Source organism: Prionailurus bengalensis, chromosome A1 (genome assembly GCF_016509475.1).
Source record: "Prionailurus bengalensis isolate Pbe53 chromosome A1, Fcat_Pben_1.1_paternal_pri, whole genome shotgun sequence".
Classification (NCBI taxonomy): domain Eukaryota; kingdom Metazoa; phylum Chordata; class Mammalia; order Carnivora; family Felidae; genus Prionailurus; species Prionailurus bengalensis.
Window position 1 is genome coordinate 210,796,081 of NC_057343.1, and position 19,242 is coordinate 210,815,322.

Sequence of the window (19,242 nt, forward strand, 5' to 3'; positions counted from 1 at the left end):
TCAGCATCATTAGGGAAATAACGTTCTATAAAAGTATATTTTCCAGATAAGGCTGTCACATTTAAGCACCAAATGGTGCAAAAGTAGGTGAACTATATGAAGTGCATAATTTACTTAACTTATGTCTGCAGAAGTCATGTCAATGTTAATATATAATATTTCTTCTGTTGATAGTTTTAGGGACCTGGTAACGACCTTTGGGCTACTGAGGTACATGACTAGAATATTTTTTTTTTTTGCATCTATCTATCTATCTATCTATCTATCTATGTATTTAGTTAGAGACAGCATGAGCAGGGGAGGGGCAGAGAGAAAATCCCAAGCAGGCTTTATGTTGTCAGCACAGAGCCCGATGTGGAGTTTGGAACTCAACAAACCACAAAATCACAACCTGAGCTGAAACCAGGAGTTGGACGTTTAACTGACTGAGCCACCCAGATGCCCCATGACTAGAATCTTAAAGCGCATGTGTTTGTGTGTTCCTCCACCCCATGGGGGTGGGTTCTGATATCACCCTCTCTGTGGATCAAGTAAATACCAAAGATGGTTAGAATTGTGCCCAAATTTAGAATAAATTAACTCTGAGGGCACTGGGACTGCTTGGTTCATAGACTTTGTGACCTCTCCATCATGACTGCAGACACCTATTTCTTTATTTTTAGCTTCTATTTAGGTTAAGGTATGGGATTAGTGAGGGGTTAATATAATTAAAAATGTCATTTGAATTTATATCAGAAATTAATAAGACCTTTAATTTGTTACTGACTACTTCCATGCAGGACCTACAGAGAGTGAATCCACTTCTATGTACACATTTTTATATACACAATTGTTTGTAAAAGGACTAGACTTCATTAGTAACTCAACAGTAATTCTTAATGTTCTGGAATAAGATGTATGTAGCTGACATTTGCCAATTGCTTCATGATGCATAAGTTTTGAAGAGCTTACAAGTCACAGTGAACGTACTACAGTAGGTTTCTGGTAAACATTTTAAAACATCAAAATGATGGCTTTCAAGGTCTGACTCCTTTCTGCTTTATCAAGCAAGGTCTTTGTGAGATTAATCACAAGACTGAGCATGAAGAGTATGTGTCTCCATCCTTAAAATGCTCTTGTTTTCAATTTTAAATGCAGCAGACAATGTATTTTCTCAAAAGGAGAGAACTTTAATTTAGCTACTAAAATAGATTTTGCATTCCATGTATTAAACCAGATTTTGATTACATGATGCTTTAACATTTTTCACATTTTGTGCTGGGATAGGAAGCTTCATCAAATAGGACAGTGTTTTTGCACTGTTTCCTAAATAGCAAAAATATGCTTTAACCTCCTATTAAAATTGATTAGTGGAATTTTCATGTTTTCCGTGGATCATAATGGCTTAATTATTTGCACTCAGCAATAATGAACTAACTGGGTATTTGTTATGCAGTTTTACATGACTTCAAGAGAAATCAGGCTAAGAGCGAAGATGAAGGATGAAAAAGACAGGTGAGCTGGCTAGCGGTGCACGAGTGTTTTCTCTAACTTGCTCACCTGAGGCCTGGACAGTGTCATAGGAATTCCAGTTTTCGCAGTAGTCCCTGTTTGTCCATAAACAGAAAATTATGGGTGATAACTCCAGGGAAAATAATTAGACTCCACTAGCCTTTTTCAGGAATCTGCTTTCAAATATTATTTATCCCATTGAATTTTTGTGACTTCCGTTCCTGCCATCCTCTCCCTCTCCCAATCCAGATATGTGCATTTTGAAAATACCCAAAAGGCCATACAGATACCTTTAGTAAAACTACCTAAGGGTTTTAAGAAATCTGAAATATGAATTTGCATTTGAAAAGCTTTGAAAAACACAAATGCTAGGTGATCTCAAACATCATGTTCCCTCCAGAAGAATGAACTGAAAATTAATCTTTTATTAAATATTGTTTAATTCTTTGAAGATTGCTACTCTCTGACCACTATAATCGTCGAATCTCACAAGCGTACAGTCTGATGAATGAATTGTTATCTGAATCAGTACCACTACCAACTACTGCACAGAAACCATTGGTTAACAGACCCAGAACTGCTCACGTTTCCAGAAAGCAATGTTCTCTTTCTCCAAGAAGGTAAGACAAACTTTGGCAAGTCATTCAACATGATTATGTCATGTCAGGCATTATAAGAAGAAACTCAGTGCTTTTGTAAACCAAGTTCTGTATATTTGTACCTACCCTGCTCAGAAATATGATAATCAAGTAAAGAAAAAAATGGTCCTATAATTACGAGGTCTTTATAAGCTTATAGAAAGAATCACCAAGGAAAAAGACAAAAATGGCATTAAATCTCTAAGATATAATAACACTTCAGCATACCTAATACAATTTTGATATCCATTCAGTTATTTCCTTCTTTTCTGTAATTTTTAATATTTCCTTCTGTAATTTGCCTCCTAATTGCTCTCCTGTTTCTCCACTTGGCCCCATTCTTGCAGAAGCAGTCCCCAAAAGCTTATCACTTCTTCTCTGCTGTCTCTTACAGCACAAACCCAGGCCTAATCATGTCACTTGTGGTGTAGGATTTGGGGTCTACTCAAAATACCAGAGACTCCCTTGAAATATTTTCTTGAATAAAACAGGGTATTAAATACATAAATAGCTGCCAATAAGCAATTTGAAATGGACAAACGGATAAGGAGAAATAACTTCTTTGAAAAAAAATGAAGCTTGAGGTATGAGACATGGAGAATATTTTGTTGAGAACTGTTATAACACTAAATGTATCACTGAAGTACAGAATAAGCAGTGTCAGGTGAATGTATTAATCTGAGCTAGAATTTGGGCTTTTTGAAATATAGTGATTTGGGATTTAAGGAACATAATAATTATATAATTTCTACTTTAGAGAATATCAACATGGTCACAGTATTCCAATAAATCAACCTGGAAAATTCAGATATATATTCAGACCAAGTTGTACCCGAAAGGGAAAAGCTTTTGGACAACCTGAAGGCCCTCCTTGGCCACATGGTAAGGTATTTTAAATTTTGTATAATTTTGTATTCCTTGGAGGAATAGGTCCTTGTCTCCAAAGTTGGTTTTCATTAATAAAAGCTATAAATCTTCATGAAAAGCAATTCTTATTTCAGTAGAATGCAAGGGATTGATAAACACTTATCTGTGCTGGGATTTTGTTCTATTGCTTTGAAATAGGAAGACCCCAGGAATCTTACTAAACACATGGCTTTTTTTATAATAGAATCTGATCAGTCAGTATTTTAGATATGACTCATTTGGGAATTTTTTTCTTTTGTGTCTCTGGCTAAACGTGTAGGCATTTTTACAAATCTAGTTCTGACAGATATCGGGATGGGTTAGATAGATATCAGGATATCACAGAAGAGGAACACTAAGAGGCTCATATCAAAATATCATGTTTTTACCCTTTGAACGTTTGAAGATATAATATCTGTTATTTATTGCTAGCCTTCCTTTAGTTAATTTTTCCATTTTTGGGCTTTGATTACCAGAGTAAAACATACTTATTTTGTGAAATGATTACACATTAAAAATGTATAATCATAGCTAATATGTAGTATAAATGCACACAGCTAAAAATGTATAATAAACCAATGTGCCAGATTTATTTACAACCCTGTGAGACAGGTACTATTTATTATGTTCCCATTTTAAAGATGAGAAAACCCAGGCAGAGAAAATTGAAATAACTGCCTCAGATCAGATAGCTAGGAAGTAGCAGAGCTGGGATTTAAACCTCGTCTGGGTCTGGAGCCTACATACTTAGAACGTATGCTTCATTATGCTGTCTCAGTTTAGAAAACTGAAATTTCCATAAATTCTAATCCTTTTAATAAAACTTAATAGTTTGGTTAACTCTTGCTCTTGATTAACAAGTTATAGTAAGAAAATGCTACGCTTGGGGCAGCTTGGTGGCTCAGTCAATTAAGCATCCGACTTTGGTTCAGGTCATGATCTCAAGTTCATGAGTTCGAGCCCCGCATCTGGTTCTCTGCTGTCAGCACAGAGCCTGCTTCAGATCTTCTGTCTGTCTGTCTCTCTCTCTGTCCCTCTCCCTCTCACTCCCCCACTCATGCTCTCTGAAAAATAAACATAAAAAAAATTCTGCTTTTTTGGGGCGCCTGGGTGGCTCAGTCAGTGAAGTGTCTGACTCTTGATTTTGGCTCAAGTCATGATCTCATCGTTTGTGAGATCGAGCCCCATGTCGGGCTCCATGCTGACATGGAGCTCTTTCTCCCTCTCTTGAAAAAATAAATAAATAGGGGCTCCTAGGGGCTCAGTCGGTTAAGTGTCTGCCTTTGGCTCAGGTCATGATCTCACGGTTCGTGGGTTGGAGCCCCGCATCGGGCTCTGTGCTGAGAGCCCAGATCCTGAAGCCTGTTTCAGATTCTGTGTCTCCCTCTCTCTGCCCCTCCCCCACTCGTGCTGTTTCCCCGTCTCAGAAATAAACATTAAAAAATGTTTTAAAAATAGATAAAATAAACTTTAAAAAACTGCTCTTTTTAAACTAAAATTTCAAAATAGTAACCATGTTTTCTTTTTTTAATTTTTATTTTATACCTGATACATTTGCCAAGATTAAATACCCAAGGTTGGCAAGGATCTTAAACTCGAACCCATGGTTTCTTAATATCAAATGGACAAATCTTGGATTATATGGAAACGTGTCTCTGTCTTGGACCTGCCCAAGGTCAGGCCTGTATTGTTGCACTGCACTTGCCTCTGGTCAGCTCACCCGCCCCTGCTGGACCTTGAAGAGGTACTCCTGCTGCTCTGGGTTCAGAAGCCCTCAGTGACCCCACCCCACACAGAGCAGTCCAGAGCTTGTCCCTGGCCTTCGACGCATCCTCCCCTTCGGCCTCCTTAGCCTCCTTTCCCCATTTAATTGGTGCTGCGTGCCAGCTTGTTTTCCAGCCATTTTCTGTGCTTTGGTGCCCCATTCTTTTGTTGAAATTCTCCCTTACCTTGAATGCCTCACCTCTGCATCTCAGAAGCCATCCCTATCTTAACTCTTTAGTTCTTCTAACCTAATGTCATGAATTTTAACGTCCATAAATTCAGTTTTAAATTGGGGCTGATATTTACCTTGCATGGTGGTTGTGAATATTAGAATTTTTTTTTCCTGTTTTTATGGAGAGAGAGCATGTGCCAGGGTGAGCCGTGAGCAGGGAAGGGGCAGAGGGGGAGAGAGAATCTTTTTTTTTTCAAACAATTTTTTATTTTTTATTATTTAAAAATGTTTTTTTAATGTTTATTTTTGAGAGAGAGAGAGAGTGTGAGTGGGGCAGGGGCAGAGGGAGACACAGAATCTGAAGCAAGCTCTGAGCTGTCAGCACAGAGCCGGACATGCGACTCGAATTCATAAACTGAGATCATGACCTAAGTCAAAATCGGAGGCTCAACAGACTGAGCCACCCAGGTTCCCCTTTAACACCTTTTTAAAAAAAAGTATTTATTTTGAGAGAGAGAGTGTATGTGCCCGTGTGACGTGGGGGAGGGGCAGAGAGCTAGCATCCCAAGCAGGCTCCTCATAGTCAGCTTGGAGCCCAATGTGGCACTCTGTTTCACGAACCATGAGATCATGACCTGAGCCAAGATCGAGAGTTGGACGCTTAACTGAGCCACCCACGCTCCCCTAGAGATAACTCTTTTAGCTACCATTGTAACTGGGTTATTTTTGTGCTCTGACCCCTCAATCACATGTGCATGCAACACGTCTCATGTTGTAGTTGCTTGTAAACTCATGTCCTATGCTTGACTATATTTTTTGAGGGTAGCAACACTCTCTTCTTTATCTCGTACTCTCACACTGAACAAATGAAATAATTGAATACTTGGATAAATGAAACCAATGGCTGTTTAGCTTTTCTGCCTAAAAATAGCTTTTTATAAACTCCTGTCCGGGAATACCAGTGGGTGGGTATTGCTGTATTTATATCAGAGAAGCCCAGTATATGACCAGCTGTTACCCCAGCTCACCTGTCACTTAGCTTCCCCAGAATGTGAGAGACCAAAGCAACTTGAGGGGCTGGTGAACAAGCTGGCTTCTCTCTCCAGGTCGTGCCTACATGTGGCCTCTTCCACACCCAGAACCCAGCCATTTCCCTTGGCCGCATTCAGAGGCTTAGACACCCCAATATTGTGGGGCAGTGGGAGAAACCCATGCATAACTGATCCCAGGTCCTATCCTAGTCAGTGACCCATGTCACCTGGGCCCACGTGGGGCAAGTGCAGTCATTGCACAGATAGGGAGGGAGAGCTCATCAGGATTTTAAAATTCATTATAGCTCATTTTGTGAAAGAAGAGTTGTTCTGAAGATACTGGTGAGTCTTTGTGTTGTTACCTGTCTTGTAAAGCAGTGTGTAATTTCTGGCTAATATCTTCAGCTCTGATTGCAAACTGCTACCCTTAGTGATTGCCCTGCCTTTTTTTTTTTTTTTTTTTTTTTTGGCTTGTTTTATGTTTAGTTTCATCCAAAGCAATATAAAGGCTGTATGATAAGTAACTAAGAAGCATCAAAGGCAGAGTTCTAGCCTGTGGAATCATGCGGGCCTGTATTCATAACCCAGCTCTGCGGCTCACTTTGTGCCCTCAAATATGTTATTTACAACCTATCTTATAGAAGTGTTGAGATAATAAGGAGAGCATTTTGGGACGCCTGGGTGGCCCAGTCAGTCGAGTGTCCAATTTTGGCTCAGGTCATGATCTCACAGTGTGTGGGTTTGGGTTCCCGTGTCGGGCTCTGTGCTGACAGCTCAGAGCCTGGAGCCTGCTTCGGATTCTGTGTCTCCCACTCTCTCTGCTCCTCCCTGCTCGTGCTCTCTTACTCTCTAAAGTAGATAGATAAGTAAGTATTTTGAAAAGATATGGAAAGTACTTTGCATACTATAAATAGTAAATGGTGTTCTTAACCCTAGAACTTTCTTATCATTCTTGATCGTTCTTTCCATACAGTGTAACTTGGCATCCGTCAAGGTGTTTACTGCTAAGAGGCTTATGTGCCTGGCTCTTCCAGTTGTCAGAGAGGGTGTCCAGGCACATTTGCCGTTTTGAAAAAGGACCATGGTTGTGCTGTGAGGGTCCCAAGTTTCAAAGCAGAGTTTTCCTTTCCTTCCTCTGCACTTCTGTTTTGCTTTCTTGGTTCAAATCGACTACCGTGTATCGGGTCCTCTTAGTCACAGGTTTCTGTCCTCAAAGAATTTCTAATACGATATGTATACAGAAGGTTAAAGAAGTTTGCCTGTTTTTCTAGGAACTGCTACTTTTACCACACAGAATAAAGGCGATGGAGCCAAAGTGGCAGTAAGAAAGCCTGTGCTGTCTCCAGTTACCTTCCACAAAGGTAATGGGAAGTAAAGTTCTTTTTTTAAGTAGGCTTCGCACCTAGCGGGGAGCCCAACGTGGGACCCGACCCTGAGGTCAAGACCTGGAGCTGAGATCAAGAGTCAGATGCCTAGCCGACCGAGCCACCCAGGCACTTCAAGAATAAAGTTCTTTTAAAAAAAATTTTTTTAAAAGATCTTATTTAGTTTTGAGAGCGAGGGAGAGACAGAGTACGATCAGGGGGAGGGGCAGAGAGAGAGGGGGAAACAGAATCTGAAGCGGGCTCCAGGCTCTGAGCTGTCAGTATAGAGCCCGATGCGGGGCTTGAACTCGTGAACCGTGACCTGATCATGACCTGAGACAAAGTCGGATGCTTAATGGACTGAACCACCCAGGTGCCCCACGAATAAGGTTCTTGAACTTAAATTTTTAAAAATCATAAGACACGGGGTGCCTGGGTGGCTCAGTCAGTTAAGCGTCCTACTCGTGATTTGGGTTCAGGTCATGATCTCATAGGTCGTGAGTTCGAGCCCCATGTCAGGCTTCGCATCGTCTCTCTCTCTCTCTCTCTCTACCCCTCCCCCGCTCAAGTTCGCACTCTCAAAATAAACTTAAAAATTTTCTTAAGTCATAAGACACTCTTAGAAACTTCAAATACAGGGCACCTGGGTGGCTCAGTTGGTTAATTGTCTGACTCTTGGTTTGGGCTCAGGTCATGATCTTGTGGTTCGTGGGTTTGAGCCCTGCCTTAGGCTCTGCACTGTGGAGCCTGCTTGGGATTCTGTCTGTCTCCCCCTCTCTCTCTGCCCCTCCCCTGCGCTCGTTTGCTTGCTCGCTCGCTTGCTCGCTCTCTCAAAATAGACTTTAAAAAAAAAATTTCAGGGGCGCCTGGGTGGCGCTGTCGGTTGGGCGTCCGACTTCAGCCAGGTCACGATCTCACGGTCCGTGAGTTCGAGCCCCGCGTCAGGCTCCGGGCTGATGGCTCAGAGCCTGGAGCCTGTTTCCGATTCTGTGTCTCCCTCTCTCTCTGCCCCTCCCCCGTTCATGCTCTGTCTCTCTCTGTCCCAAAAATAAATAAACGTTGAAAAAAAAAAATTTCAGATACCGATTTCAGAGTGAAGAGTATGGCTGTGTGTGCAGCAGTTCAGAGAATAGGCTGTGGGGTTAGCTTTGTTCGGAATCCTAGTTCACCACTTACTCTTTAGCCCTAGGAAAATTCCTAACCCATCTGTGTAAGCCTCGGTTTTCTCACCAGCAAACTATGTGTTACAATATTGAGAACATATATATTGTGGGCTTAGCACAGTACCGAACATAAAAACAAGTACTTGGGAAGGTGCTATTATCACATGGTCATGCAGCACACAGACTCATAAGTTTGGGGATTCCAAATTAGCTGTGCTCTCATCAGCCAGACAAGGGATGGTAATGATCTTAAGAATGAAGGTCTAACCCACCATTCACTCCATGTTACTCTTCACCGTTTAAAAGATATTTTCACTATGCTAAGCAAGATTAGTCAGAGAAAGACAAATATCATATGACTTCACTCATGTGAGTGAAGATACAAAGATACAAAACAGATGAACATAAGGGAAGCAAAAATAATATAAAAACAAGGAGGGGGGCAAAACATAAGAGACTCGTAAACAGAGAACAAACTGAGGGTTGTGGGTGGGGGGATGGGCTAAATGGGTGAGGGGCATTAAGGAAGATACTTGTTGGGATGACCACTAGGTGTTATTTTTTTTTTTTTTAAATTTAAAGCTAAATTTATTTATTTATTTATTTTTCAATATATGAAATTTATTGTCAAATTGGTTTCCATACAACACCCAGTGCTCATCCCAAAAGGTGCCCTCCTCAATACCCATCACCCACCCTCCCCTCCTTCCCACCCCCCATCAACCCCTAGTTTGTTCTCAGTTTTTAAGGGTCTCTTATGCTTTGGCTCTCTCCCACTCTAACCTCTTTATTTTTTTCCCTACCCCTCCCCCATGGGTTTCTGTTAAGTTTCTCAGGATCCACATAAGAGTGAAACCATATGGTATCTGTCTTTCTCTGTATGGCTTATTTCACTTAGCACCACACTCTCCAGTTCCATCCACGTTGCTACACTCTCCAGTTCCATCCACGTTGCTATATTTCGTCTTTCTCATTGCCACGTAGTATTCCATTGTGTATATAAACCACAATTTCTTTATCCATTCATCAGTTGGTGGCCATTTAGGCTCTTTCCACAATTTGGCTATTGTTGAGAGTGCTGCTATGAACATTGGGGTACAGGTGGCCCTATGCATCAGTACTCCTGTATCCCTTGGGTAAATTCCTAGCAGTGCTATTGCTGGGTCATAGGGTAGGTCTATTTTTAATTTTCTGAGGAACCTCCACACTGCTTTCCAGAGCGGCTGCACCAATTTGCATTCCCACCAACAGTGCAAGAGGGTTCCCGTTTCTCCACATCCTCTCCAGCATCTATAGTCTCCTGATTTGTTCATTTTGGCCACTCTGACTGGCGTGAGGTGATATCTGAGTGTGGTTTTGATTTGTATTTCCCTGATAAGGAGCGACGTTGAGCATCTTTTCATGTGCCTGTTGGCCATCCGGATGTCTTCTTTAGAGAAGTGTCTTTTCATGTTTTCTGCCCATTTCTTCACTGGGTTATTTGTTTTTTGGGTGTGGAGTTTGGTGAGCTCTTTATAGATTTTGGATACTAGTCCTTTGTCCGATATGTCATTTGCAAATATCTTTTCCCATTCCGTTGGTTGCCTTTTAGTTTTGTTGGTTGTTTCCTTTGCTGTGCAGAAGCTTTTTATCTTCATAAGGTTCCAGTAATTCATTTTTGCTTTTAATTCCCTTGCCTTTGGGGATGTGTCGAGTAAGAGATTGCTACGGCTGAGGTCAGAGAGGTCTTTTCCTGCTTTCTCCTCTAGGGTTTTGATGGTTTCCGTCTCACATTCAGGTCCTTTATCCATTTTGAGTTTATTTTTGTGAATGGTGTGAGAAAGTGGTCTAGTTTCAACCTTCTGCATGTTGCTGTCCAGTTCTCCCAGCACCATTTGTTAAAGAGGCTGTCTTTTTTCCATCGGATGTTCTTTCCTGCTTTGTCAAAGATGAGTTGGCCATACGTTTGTGGGTCTAGTTCTGGGGTTTCTATTCTATTCCATTGGTCTATGTGTCTGTTTTTGTGCCAATACCATGCTGTCTTGATGATGACAGCTTTGTAGTAGAGGCTAAAGTCTGGGATTGTGATGCCTCCTGCTTTGGTCTTCTTGGGTGGCGCAGTCAGTTAAGCGTCCGACTTCAGCCAGGTCACGATCTCGCGGTCCGTGAGTTTGAGCTCCGCGTCGGGCTCTGGGCTGATGGCTCAGAGCCTGGAGCCTGTTTCTGATTCTGTGTCTCCCTCTCTCTCTGCCCCTCCCCCGTTCATGCTCTGTCTCTCTCTGTCCCAAAAATAAATAAACATTGAAAAAAAATTAAAAAAAAAAAAAAAGGGTGCTGAATTTTGTCAAAGGCCTTTTCTGCATTGATTGACAGGATCATATGGTTCTTATCTTTTCTTTTATTAATGTGATGTATCACATTGACTGATTTGTGAATGTTGAACCAGCCCTGCATCCCAGGAATGAATCCCACTTGATCATGGTGAATAATTCTTTTTATATGCTGTTGAATTTGATTTGCTAGTATTTTATTGAGAATTTTTGCATCCATATTCATCAGGGATATTGGCCTGTAGTTCTCTTTTTTTACTGGGTCTCTGTCTGGTTTAGGAATCAAAGTAATACTGGCTTCATAGAATGAGTCTGGAAGTTTTCTTTCCCTTTCTATTTCTTGGAATAGCTTGAGAAGGATAGGTATTATCTCTGCTTTAAACGTCTGGTAGAACTCCCCTGGGAAGCCATCTGGTCCTGGACTCTTATTTGTTGGGAGATTTTTGATAACTGATTCAGTTTCTTCGCTGGTTATGGGTCTGTTCAAGCTTTCTATTTCCTCCTGATTGAGTTTTGGAAGGGTGTGCATGTTTAGGAATTTGTCCATTTCTTCCAGGTTGTCCAGTTTGTTGGCATATAATTTTTCATAGTATTCCCTGATAATTGTTTGTATCTCTGAGGGATTGGTTGTAATAATTCCATTTTCATTCATGATTTTATCTATTTGGGTCATCTCCCTTTTCTTTTTGAGAAGCCTGGCTAGAGGTTTGTCAATTTTGTTTATTTTTTCAAAAAACCAACTCTTGGTTTCGTTGATCTGCTCTACAGTTTATTTAGATTCTATATTGTTTATTTCTGCTCTGATCTTTATTATTTCTCTTCTTCTGCTGGGTTTAGGCTGTCTTTGCTATTCTGCTTCTATTTCCTTTAGGTGTGCTGTTAGATTTTGTATTTGGGGTTTTTCTTGTTTCTTGAGATAGGCCTGGATTGCAATGTATTTTCCTCTCAGGACTGCCTTCGCTGCATCACAAAGCGTTTGGATTGTTGTATTTTCATTTTCGTTTGTTTCCATATATTTTTTAAATTTCTTCTCTAATTGCCTGGTTGAGCCACTCATTCTTTAGTAGGGTGTTCTTTAACCTCCATGCTTTTGGAGGTTTTCTAGACTTTTTCCTGTGGTTGATTTCAAGCTTCATAGCATTGTGGTCTGAAAGTATGCATGGTATGATTTCAATTCTTGTAAACTTATGAAGGGCTGTTTTGTGACCCAGTATATGATCTATCTTGGAGAATGTTCCATGTGCACTCGAGAAGAAAGTATATTCTGTTGCTTTGGGATGCAGAGTTCTAAATATATCTGTCAAGTCCATCTGATCCAATGTCTCATTCAGGGCCCTTGTTTCTTTATTGACCGTGTGTCTAGATGATCTATCCATTTCTGTAAGTGGTGTGTTAAAGTCCCCTGCAATTACCACATTCTTATCAATAAGGTTGCTTATGTTTATGAGTAATTGTTTTATATATTTGGGGGCTCCGGTATTTGGCGCATAGACATTTATAATTGTTAGCTCTTCCTGATGGATAGGCCCTGTGATTATTATTTAATGCCCTTCTTCATCTCTTGTTACAGCCTTTAATTTAAAGTCTAGTTTGTCTGATATAAGTATGGCTACTCCAGCTTTCTTTTGGCTTCCAGTCGCATGATAAATAGTTCTCCATCCCCTCACTCTCAATCTAAAGGTGTCCTCAGGTCTAAAATGAGTCTCTTGTAGACAGCAAATAGATGGGTCTTGTTTTTTTATCCATTCTGATACCCTATGTCTTTTGGTTGGCGCATTTAATCCATTTTCATTCAGTGTTATTATAGAAAGATACAGAGTCATTGTGATGTCTGTATGTTTTATGCTTGTAGTGATGTCTCTGGTACTTTGTCTCACAGGGTCCCCCTTAGGATCTCTTGTAGGGCTGGTTTAGTGGTGACGAATTCCTTCATTTTTTGTTTGTTTGGGAAGACCTTTATCTCTCCTTCTATTCTAAATGACAGACTTGCTGGATAAAGGATTCTCGGCTGCATATTTTTTCTGTTCAACACATTGAAGATCTCCTGCCAATCCTTTCTGGCCTTCGAAGTTTCAAAAGAGAGATCAGTCACGAGTCTTACAGGTCTCCCTTTATATGTTAGGGCACGTTTATCCCTTGCCCTACCTTTTCTCTTTATCCTTGTATTTTGCCAGTTTCACTATGCTATGTCGTCCAGAAGATCGATTCAAGTTACATCTGAAGGGAGTTCTCTGTGCCTCTTGGATTTCAATGCCTTTTTCCTTCCCCAGTTCAGGGAAGTTCTCAGCTATTATTTCTTCAAGTACCCCTTTAGCACCTTTCCCTCTCTCTTCCTCCTCTGGGATACCAATTATGCGTATATTATTTCTTTTTAGTGTATCACTTAGTTCTCTAATTTTCCCCTCATACTCCTGGATTTTTTTATCTCTCTTTTTCTCAGCTTCCTCTTTTTCCATAATTTTATCTTCTAGTTCACCTATTCTCCTCTGCCTCTTCAATCCGAGCCGTGGTCGTTTCCATTTTATTTTGCATCTCATTTAAAGCGTTTTTCAGGGGCGCCTGGGTGGTGCAGTCGGTTAAGCATCCGACTTCAGCCAGGTCACGATCTCGCGGTCCGGGAGTTCGAGCCCCGCGTCGGGCTCTGGGCTGATGGCTCGGAGCCTGGAGCCTGTTTCCGATTCTGTGTCTCCCTCTCTCTCTGCCCCTCCCCCGTTCATGCTCTGTCTCTGTCCCAAAAATAAATAAACGTTGAAAAAAAATTAAAAAAAAAATAAATAAAATAAAGCGTTTTTCAGCTCCTCCTGACTATTCCTTAGTCCCTTGATCTCTGTAGCAAGAGATTCTCTGCTGTCCTCTATACTGTTTTCAAGCCCAGCGATTAATTTTGTGACTATTATTCTAAATTCACTTTCTGTTATATTATTTAAATCCTTTTTGATCAGTTCATTAGTTGTTGTTATTCCCTGGAGATTCTTTTGAGGGGAATTCTTCCGTTTGGTCATTTTGGATAGTCCCTGGAGTGGTGCGGACCCGCAGGGCACTTCCCCTGTGCTGTGGTGTATAACTGGAGTTGGTGGGCGGGGCCACAGTCAGACCTGATGTCTGCCCCCAGACCACCGCTGGGGCCACAGTCAGACTGGTGTGTGCCTTCTCTTCCCCTCTCCTAGGGGTGGGATTCACTGTGGGGTGGCGTGGCCCGTCTGGGCTACTTGCACACTGCCAGGCTTGTGGTGCTGGGGATCTGGCTTATTAGCTGGGGTGGGTAGGCAAGGTGGATAGGCAAGGTGCACGGGGCGGGAGGGGCAGGCTCAGCTCACTTTTCCTTCGGAGATCCGCTTCGGGAGGGGCCCTGTGGCAGCAGGAGGGAGTCAGACCTGCTGTCGGAGGGGTGGCTCCGCAGAAGCACAGCGTTGGGTGTTTGCGCTGAGCGAGCAAGTTCCCTGGCAGGAACCGGTTCTCTTTGGGATTTTGGCTGGGGGTGGGTGAGGGAGATGGCGCTGTCGAGCGCCTTTGTTCCCTGCCAAACTGAGCTCTGTGGTCCTGGGGCTCAGCAACTCTCCCTCCCTTTGTCCTCCAGCCTTCCCGTTTTCCAAGCAGAGCTGTTAACTTATGACCTTCCAGAGGCTAAGTCCCGCTTGCTGTGGGAACACACTCCGTCCGGCCCCTCTGCTTCCTCCAGCCAGACTTGGGGGCTCCGCTTGGCCGGCGGGCTGCCCCTCCGCCCTGGCTCCCTCCCGCCAGTCCGTGGAGCGCGCACCACCTCTCTGCCCTTCCTACCCTCTTCCGTGGGCCTCTCGTCTGTGCTTGGCTCCGGAGACTCCATTCTGCTAGTCTTCTGGCGTTTTTCTGGGTTATTTAGGCAGGTGTAGGTGGAATCTAAGTGATCAGCAGGACGCGCGGTGAGCCCAGCATCGTCCTACGCCACCATCTTCTTGAGAATCCTCGCACTGGGTTTTATATACAGGGGATGAATCTACTCCTGAAATCATTATTGCACTAAATGCTAATGGATTTAAAATTCTTAAAAATACATAAATAAAAAAATAAAAGGTCCTTTCACGTTCATTCTCCTGTTAGCTCTCTGTAACAGCACTGGTAGACAGGGCAACTATTATCCCCATCTTACAGCTGAAACAGCAGAGGCTTAGAGAAGCCGGGGGTGGGGGGCGCTTCGGATCCCCCTAGAACAGTAAAAATAACAGAGAATTTACATGATGCCAAGCATGGTATTAACACTTCATGTGCATGATCTCCCTTAATCCTCCAGTTCATCCACTGAGGTCTGTTACCCTAGTTACCCTAGTTAAAAGAACTCAATTTGGTAGGGATAATGATGGAAACACTGATTACATGTGTTCCAAAAATGATGAGAAACATGAATTATTCTGTGTCTCTCCAGTGCCACCTTCTTTCCTTACAGATTCATCTTTCAGTTTACCACCTCTCTCTTCAGCTGTGTCTGCTGTTTAACCTGTCAAGTTTTAATGTTGATGGCTGCATTTCTTAGAAATTCTCTTTGGTTCTTTCTCCATAGTTTTCCCCACTATATGCCTTAAAACCCAATGCTGTAGTTAGGATTAGTTTGAGTCCTAGAAGCATCATTTCCTGTGCTTTTAATTGTATAATCTCAGACCTTTTTTTTTTTCCTCTCCTTTCAGAGTCTCTCATTTTAATATTTTGCAAAATATTTTCTAGTTTAGAGTACCCCAAGGGATGCCTGGCTGGCTCAGTAGAGCATGTGACTCTGGATCCCAGGGTTGTGAGTTTGAGCGCCACGTTGGGTATAGAGTTTACTTTAGAATAAAATAGCGGGGGTTCTCCAGATATTTTCTAAACAAATACCTATCAATGTTAGTTTAACAGATAAAATAGCCCCAAAATACAGTGTTGGCCCCAAAATAGCTGAAGTTACATGTACACTGGTATTCTATTTATACAAGCTCCAGAGGTCCAGGGTTTTGTGTTCGTAAAGTGTGTTACGATCTAGCATGAGGCCTTGCCCATAGAAAGGCAAATAGAAGTATTTGTTTCATTACCCAGTGGTAGCCTTATCTGACAGGATGAAATTGAGTACAACTCCACGTTTGTGGCTTGGGGCTGTGTGTGTGGAGCGTGGCCCAATAATTGACAAGGGGGCAAGAAGAGGAACAGGGTTTTCTCCTGGCGGAAGCAGAGGCAATGGATTCAGTTTCACCGTTCAGCTCCGGACTCCTCGGGCTAGTCTCCAGAGATACTGTTCGTCAATATGTTTTCTAAAGACACCTAGTGGCAGTGTTCACTGTCCACAGAGAGAGTGCTTCTTTGAGGTTTCTGCCTCGTTTCTGCTGTGGAGTTTCTCCTTGATGTATCATGGGTCTTTTACCTTTGAAAGCATTCACTGTCCACAATGGGGCAGGAACACCCAAACTTGAAAAGCTTTTTTGCACATGCTCAGTTTCACAGCATTGTTTCCATATTGTATTTTTATTTTAAGACTGGATATCCCAAACAAATCCTAGAGAAATGCAGTCTGATCTGAAGAGAAGGAAATTACAAAGCCATCCCTGGGTAAAGCAAGGTGAGAGAAAGCCAGTGATAGCTTCTCAGGTGTGTAGATACCCCAGGGGTAAAGGTTTATCCTTTTAAAGGCAGGACTGTTCGCCTTAATTTCTTAATTTTGGTGGTGATTTTGTCATTCTTTTTAGATGGCAATAATTATGTTCATTTGACAAGAGTATTGAAGTCTAGTTACCAGGTCAATTGTAGCAGAAGTGGAGGTGGGATTAGTTGGTGGCCACAGCCTTTGCTAATCTCTTTTCACAGCCTGACTACTTGAAGCAACAACTCAGCGCCCGTCTCCATTTGTTTCCGTCTGCTTTGGAGACACGGCCTGCCCTTGTGGTTATAATACTGCTTAACCACGTGTTGGTTTCTCTTTTTATTATCCTTCAGTCTTCAGTCTTTCTGTTTTGCTGGCTGTTTTCTTTTTCAACACAGTGTTCATCCAACTTTGCAGCTGGAACTTCTCCACAGTTCCATTCTCTCTGTGGCCTCTCCTCCCTGGACTCTCTTGTCTTACAGCTTACCACTGTTTTTAGAGATGGCCAGAATTCATTTTCCTTCTGTCACAATGACAGAGCAGGAATTGTTAGAACCGTATCCAGACCTTGTGATTCAAATATTAGGTAAAATGTGACTGCCTTAGATGTGATGATAAAAGTCAGAATAAACCAACAAACTTATAAATGAATCGGTCCCATCGTAACTTTGTCCTTTTCCCTTAAAAGGTTCTAGTGCTCCGTGTGGGAGTCTGCAGTGTACGAAAAAACACATCAGTGCTGAGCTTTCACCTCGATCAAAGCAGGTACGTATAGCGTATGAGAGAGAGACCGTGGTGAGCCCCTGGACAACTGTTCACGAGAGTCCTGCTTCCCTTCTACAGGTAAGCATTGTTCCAGATTTCAATTTTTCTGGTCATTGCCCTGTGTTCCCTAGTTCCGTCTGTTTTGTTTTGCGGGATGTAGAGATACTGCAAGATTGAAGGGGTAATTCAGAGCATCTACACCTTTGACTTAGGGCTCCAGCATTTATCAGAATTTTCCTTGATTTTGCATTTTCCTTTTAACTAAAAGATAACAAAACTGTAAGAACAGATCATTGTACAACAAGTATAAAAACCCACTGTGTCCACTCTTCAGATCTGGTGCCAGCGTCTAGCTGTGTCAGGTGACGTTCAGGCCACTGTCGATCCCGTTGGGCTGGGCAACCCCTGTCCTGGGTTTGCTTCGCATTTCCTTCTCCAGTTGGTGCATGAGCGACTAGAGTCTTTGGAAAGCTTAGTTCACGTTCCGTTTACTTTTTCCTCAAGCTAAGACCACATCTTACTACCTTTCTTAATTTGATAGGACTTGGCAGCAACCGAAGAAGAGCTAGAGCCTCCTTTCGGGGTGGGTGGTGTCGACAGTGTGTCTGGGAGCACTGGCAGCATCCTCAGCAGACTTGACTGGAACGCCATTGAAGACATGGTGGCCGGCGTGGATGACAAGAACCTGTCTCTCCACTGGGCCTTGGACCTGTAAGATCTGCGTATCATTGTGTTTCCCGGCAGAGACTAGCATCTCATTGGTGTAATTCTGAAAGATTGGAGTGTTTAAGGGAGAGAAGCAACGAAGGAAGCAGCATGAATATACCACCTGCAGCCATATCATTCCCTGGATTAGCCATTTCAAGAGGGAAAATAAACACTTCTCAATAATTTTGCCTTCATGGGGAAAGGGTTGTTTAACTATAGATACATGCTTTTGCATTTGGTATCTCTTTAGGCATACTTTTTACAATGATGAAAAAATGAAAAGGACCTGTCAAGCCAGTTTACATAATATTTAAGTTATTTCAATAAAAATCTTCTATATCACCTCCTCCTTTACTACCCCCCAAGTTTTGAGAAGCAACCTTATATGGATAAACCCGACGGAAAAAATTCTTTCGTTGTGGAGAAGAAAGTCACAATCTCGCCCTGAGACATAATGAGCTCCATTTTAAAACAGAGCCTTAAACTCACCTGTGCAGGCCTGGCCCAGGAGTGAAAAAGGAACCACTTTCCACCAATACTGGACTTCTAAATAAGCCAAGTTTCACGGAGGCCAGATCTGGCCTCTGCTCTGTAACCTGAAAAGCCTTGAAGAAACAGGGCTGGATGCTTTGAGTGGGAAACAGGATTCCCGACTCTAGAAAGCTCACGTTAACTTTATAAAAACTACGGTGCAGAGACGTGGGTAGTTTCTGGCGTTGCACCCAAATAATAATTTGGGAGATAATTTTTGTGAGAAGAAACTAAAAACCTTCACCCATTTGTCAATTTTTGGTGTAGTATCAAAGAATACTACTGTCTGAAAAAGCTATGAAATATACCTCCTTTTCCAACTACATTTGTGAGGCCAGATTTTTTTCGTATATACTTTGTCCAGAACAACATGCTGGAACAGGTTGAATGCAGAAGCAGGTACGGGAATTCAGCTGTCTTCCATTAAGCCAAACATTAAAGACATTTGTAAAACTATGAAACTGCTACTCTGCTCATCAAGTTTTGATTTGGAAAATATCTTTTGTAAATGTGTCTTATAAACATTGGGTCATTGTAATTAAAAATGTTTAAACATTTCTCTGTTTTCATTTTTAACATGATAAATGTTAACAGATACACCCACATAAAAAAAAAAAGCTCTTTAGGACCCTCGATTTTTATAAGGCGAACACAAAGTTTGAGAACTGCTGTTTTAGAGCTATGTGTGAACTCTTAACAACTTGACATTTCACACCACTTCAGAAATAAAGGGGTTTTACAACAGTATAATCCCTTTTACCTCCCTGCTCCTGTTCTGATTTAAACATTTAGTTGTCTTATCATTTCCAGTGCTTTTTCATT

The 19,242-nt window shown here is 41.9% G+C and overlaps 1 protein-coding gene across 7 annotated transcripts in view; it reads left to right on the top strand.

Moving 5' to 3' along the window:
* Positions 1 to 18,977, top strand: part of CPLANE1 (ciliogenesis and planar polarity effector 1) — a 153,721-nt gene extending 134,744 nt beyond the window's left edge. For 5 of the 7 annotated variants that reach the window (XM_043599745.1, XM_043599751.1, XM_043599755.1 and 2 more), the window contains 6 exons: positions 1,436 to 1,494; positions 1,944 to 2,111; positions 2,887 to 3,011; positions 7,274 to 7,363; positions 17,105 to 17,259; positions 17,723 to 18,977. In XM_043599745.1, coding sequence (XP_043455680.1) covers positions 1,436 to 1,494; positions 1,944 to 2,111; positions 2,887 to 3,011; positions 7,274 to 7,363; positions 17,105 to 17,259; positions 17,723 to 17,896 — 771 coding nt within the window. In that variant the 3' untranslated portion in view covers positions 17,897 to 18,977. Of the gene's footprint in view, positions 1 to 1,435; positions 1,495 to 1,943; positions 2,112 to 2,886; positions 3,012 to 7,273; positions 7,364 to 17,104; positions 17,260 to 17,722 lie in introns of those variants that run through there. The other 2 variants (XM_043599769.1, XM_043599786.1) reach the window with 2 other exon arrangements.
* The last annotated feature ends 265 nt before the right edge of the window (positions 18,978 to 19,242 follow it).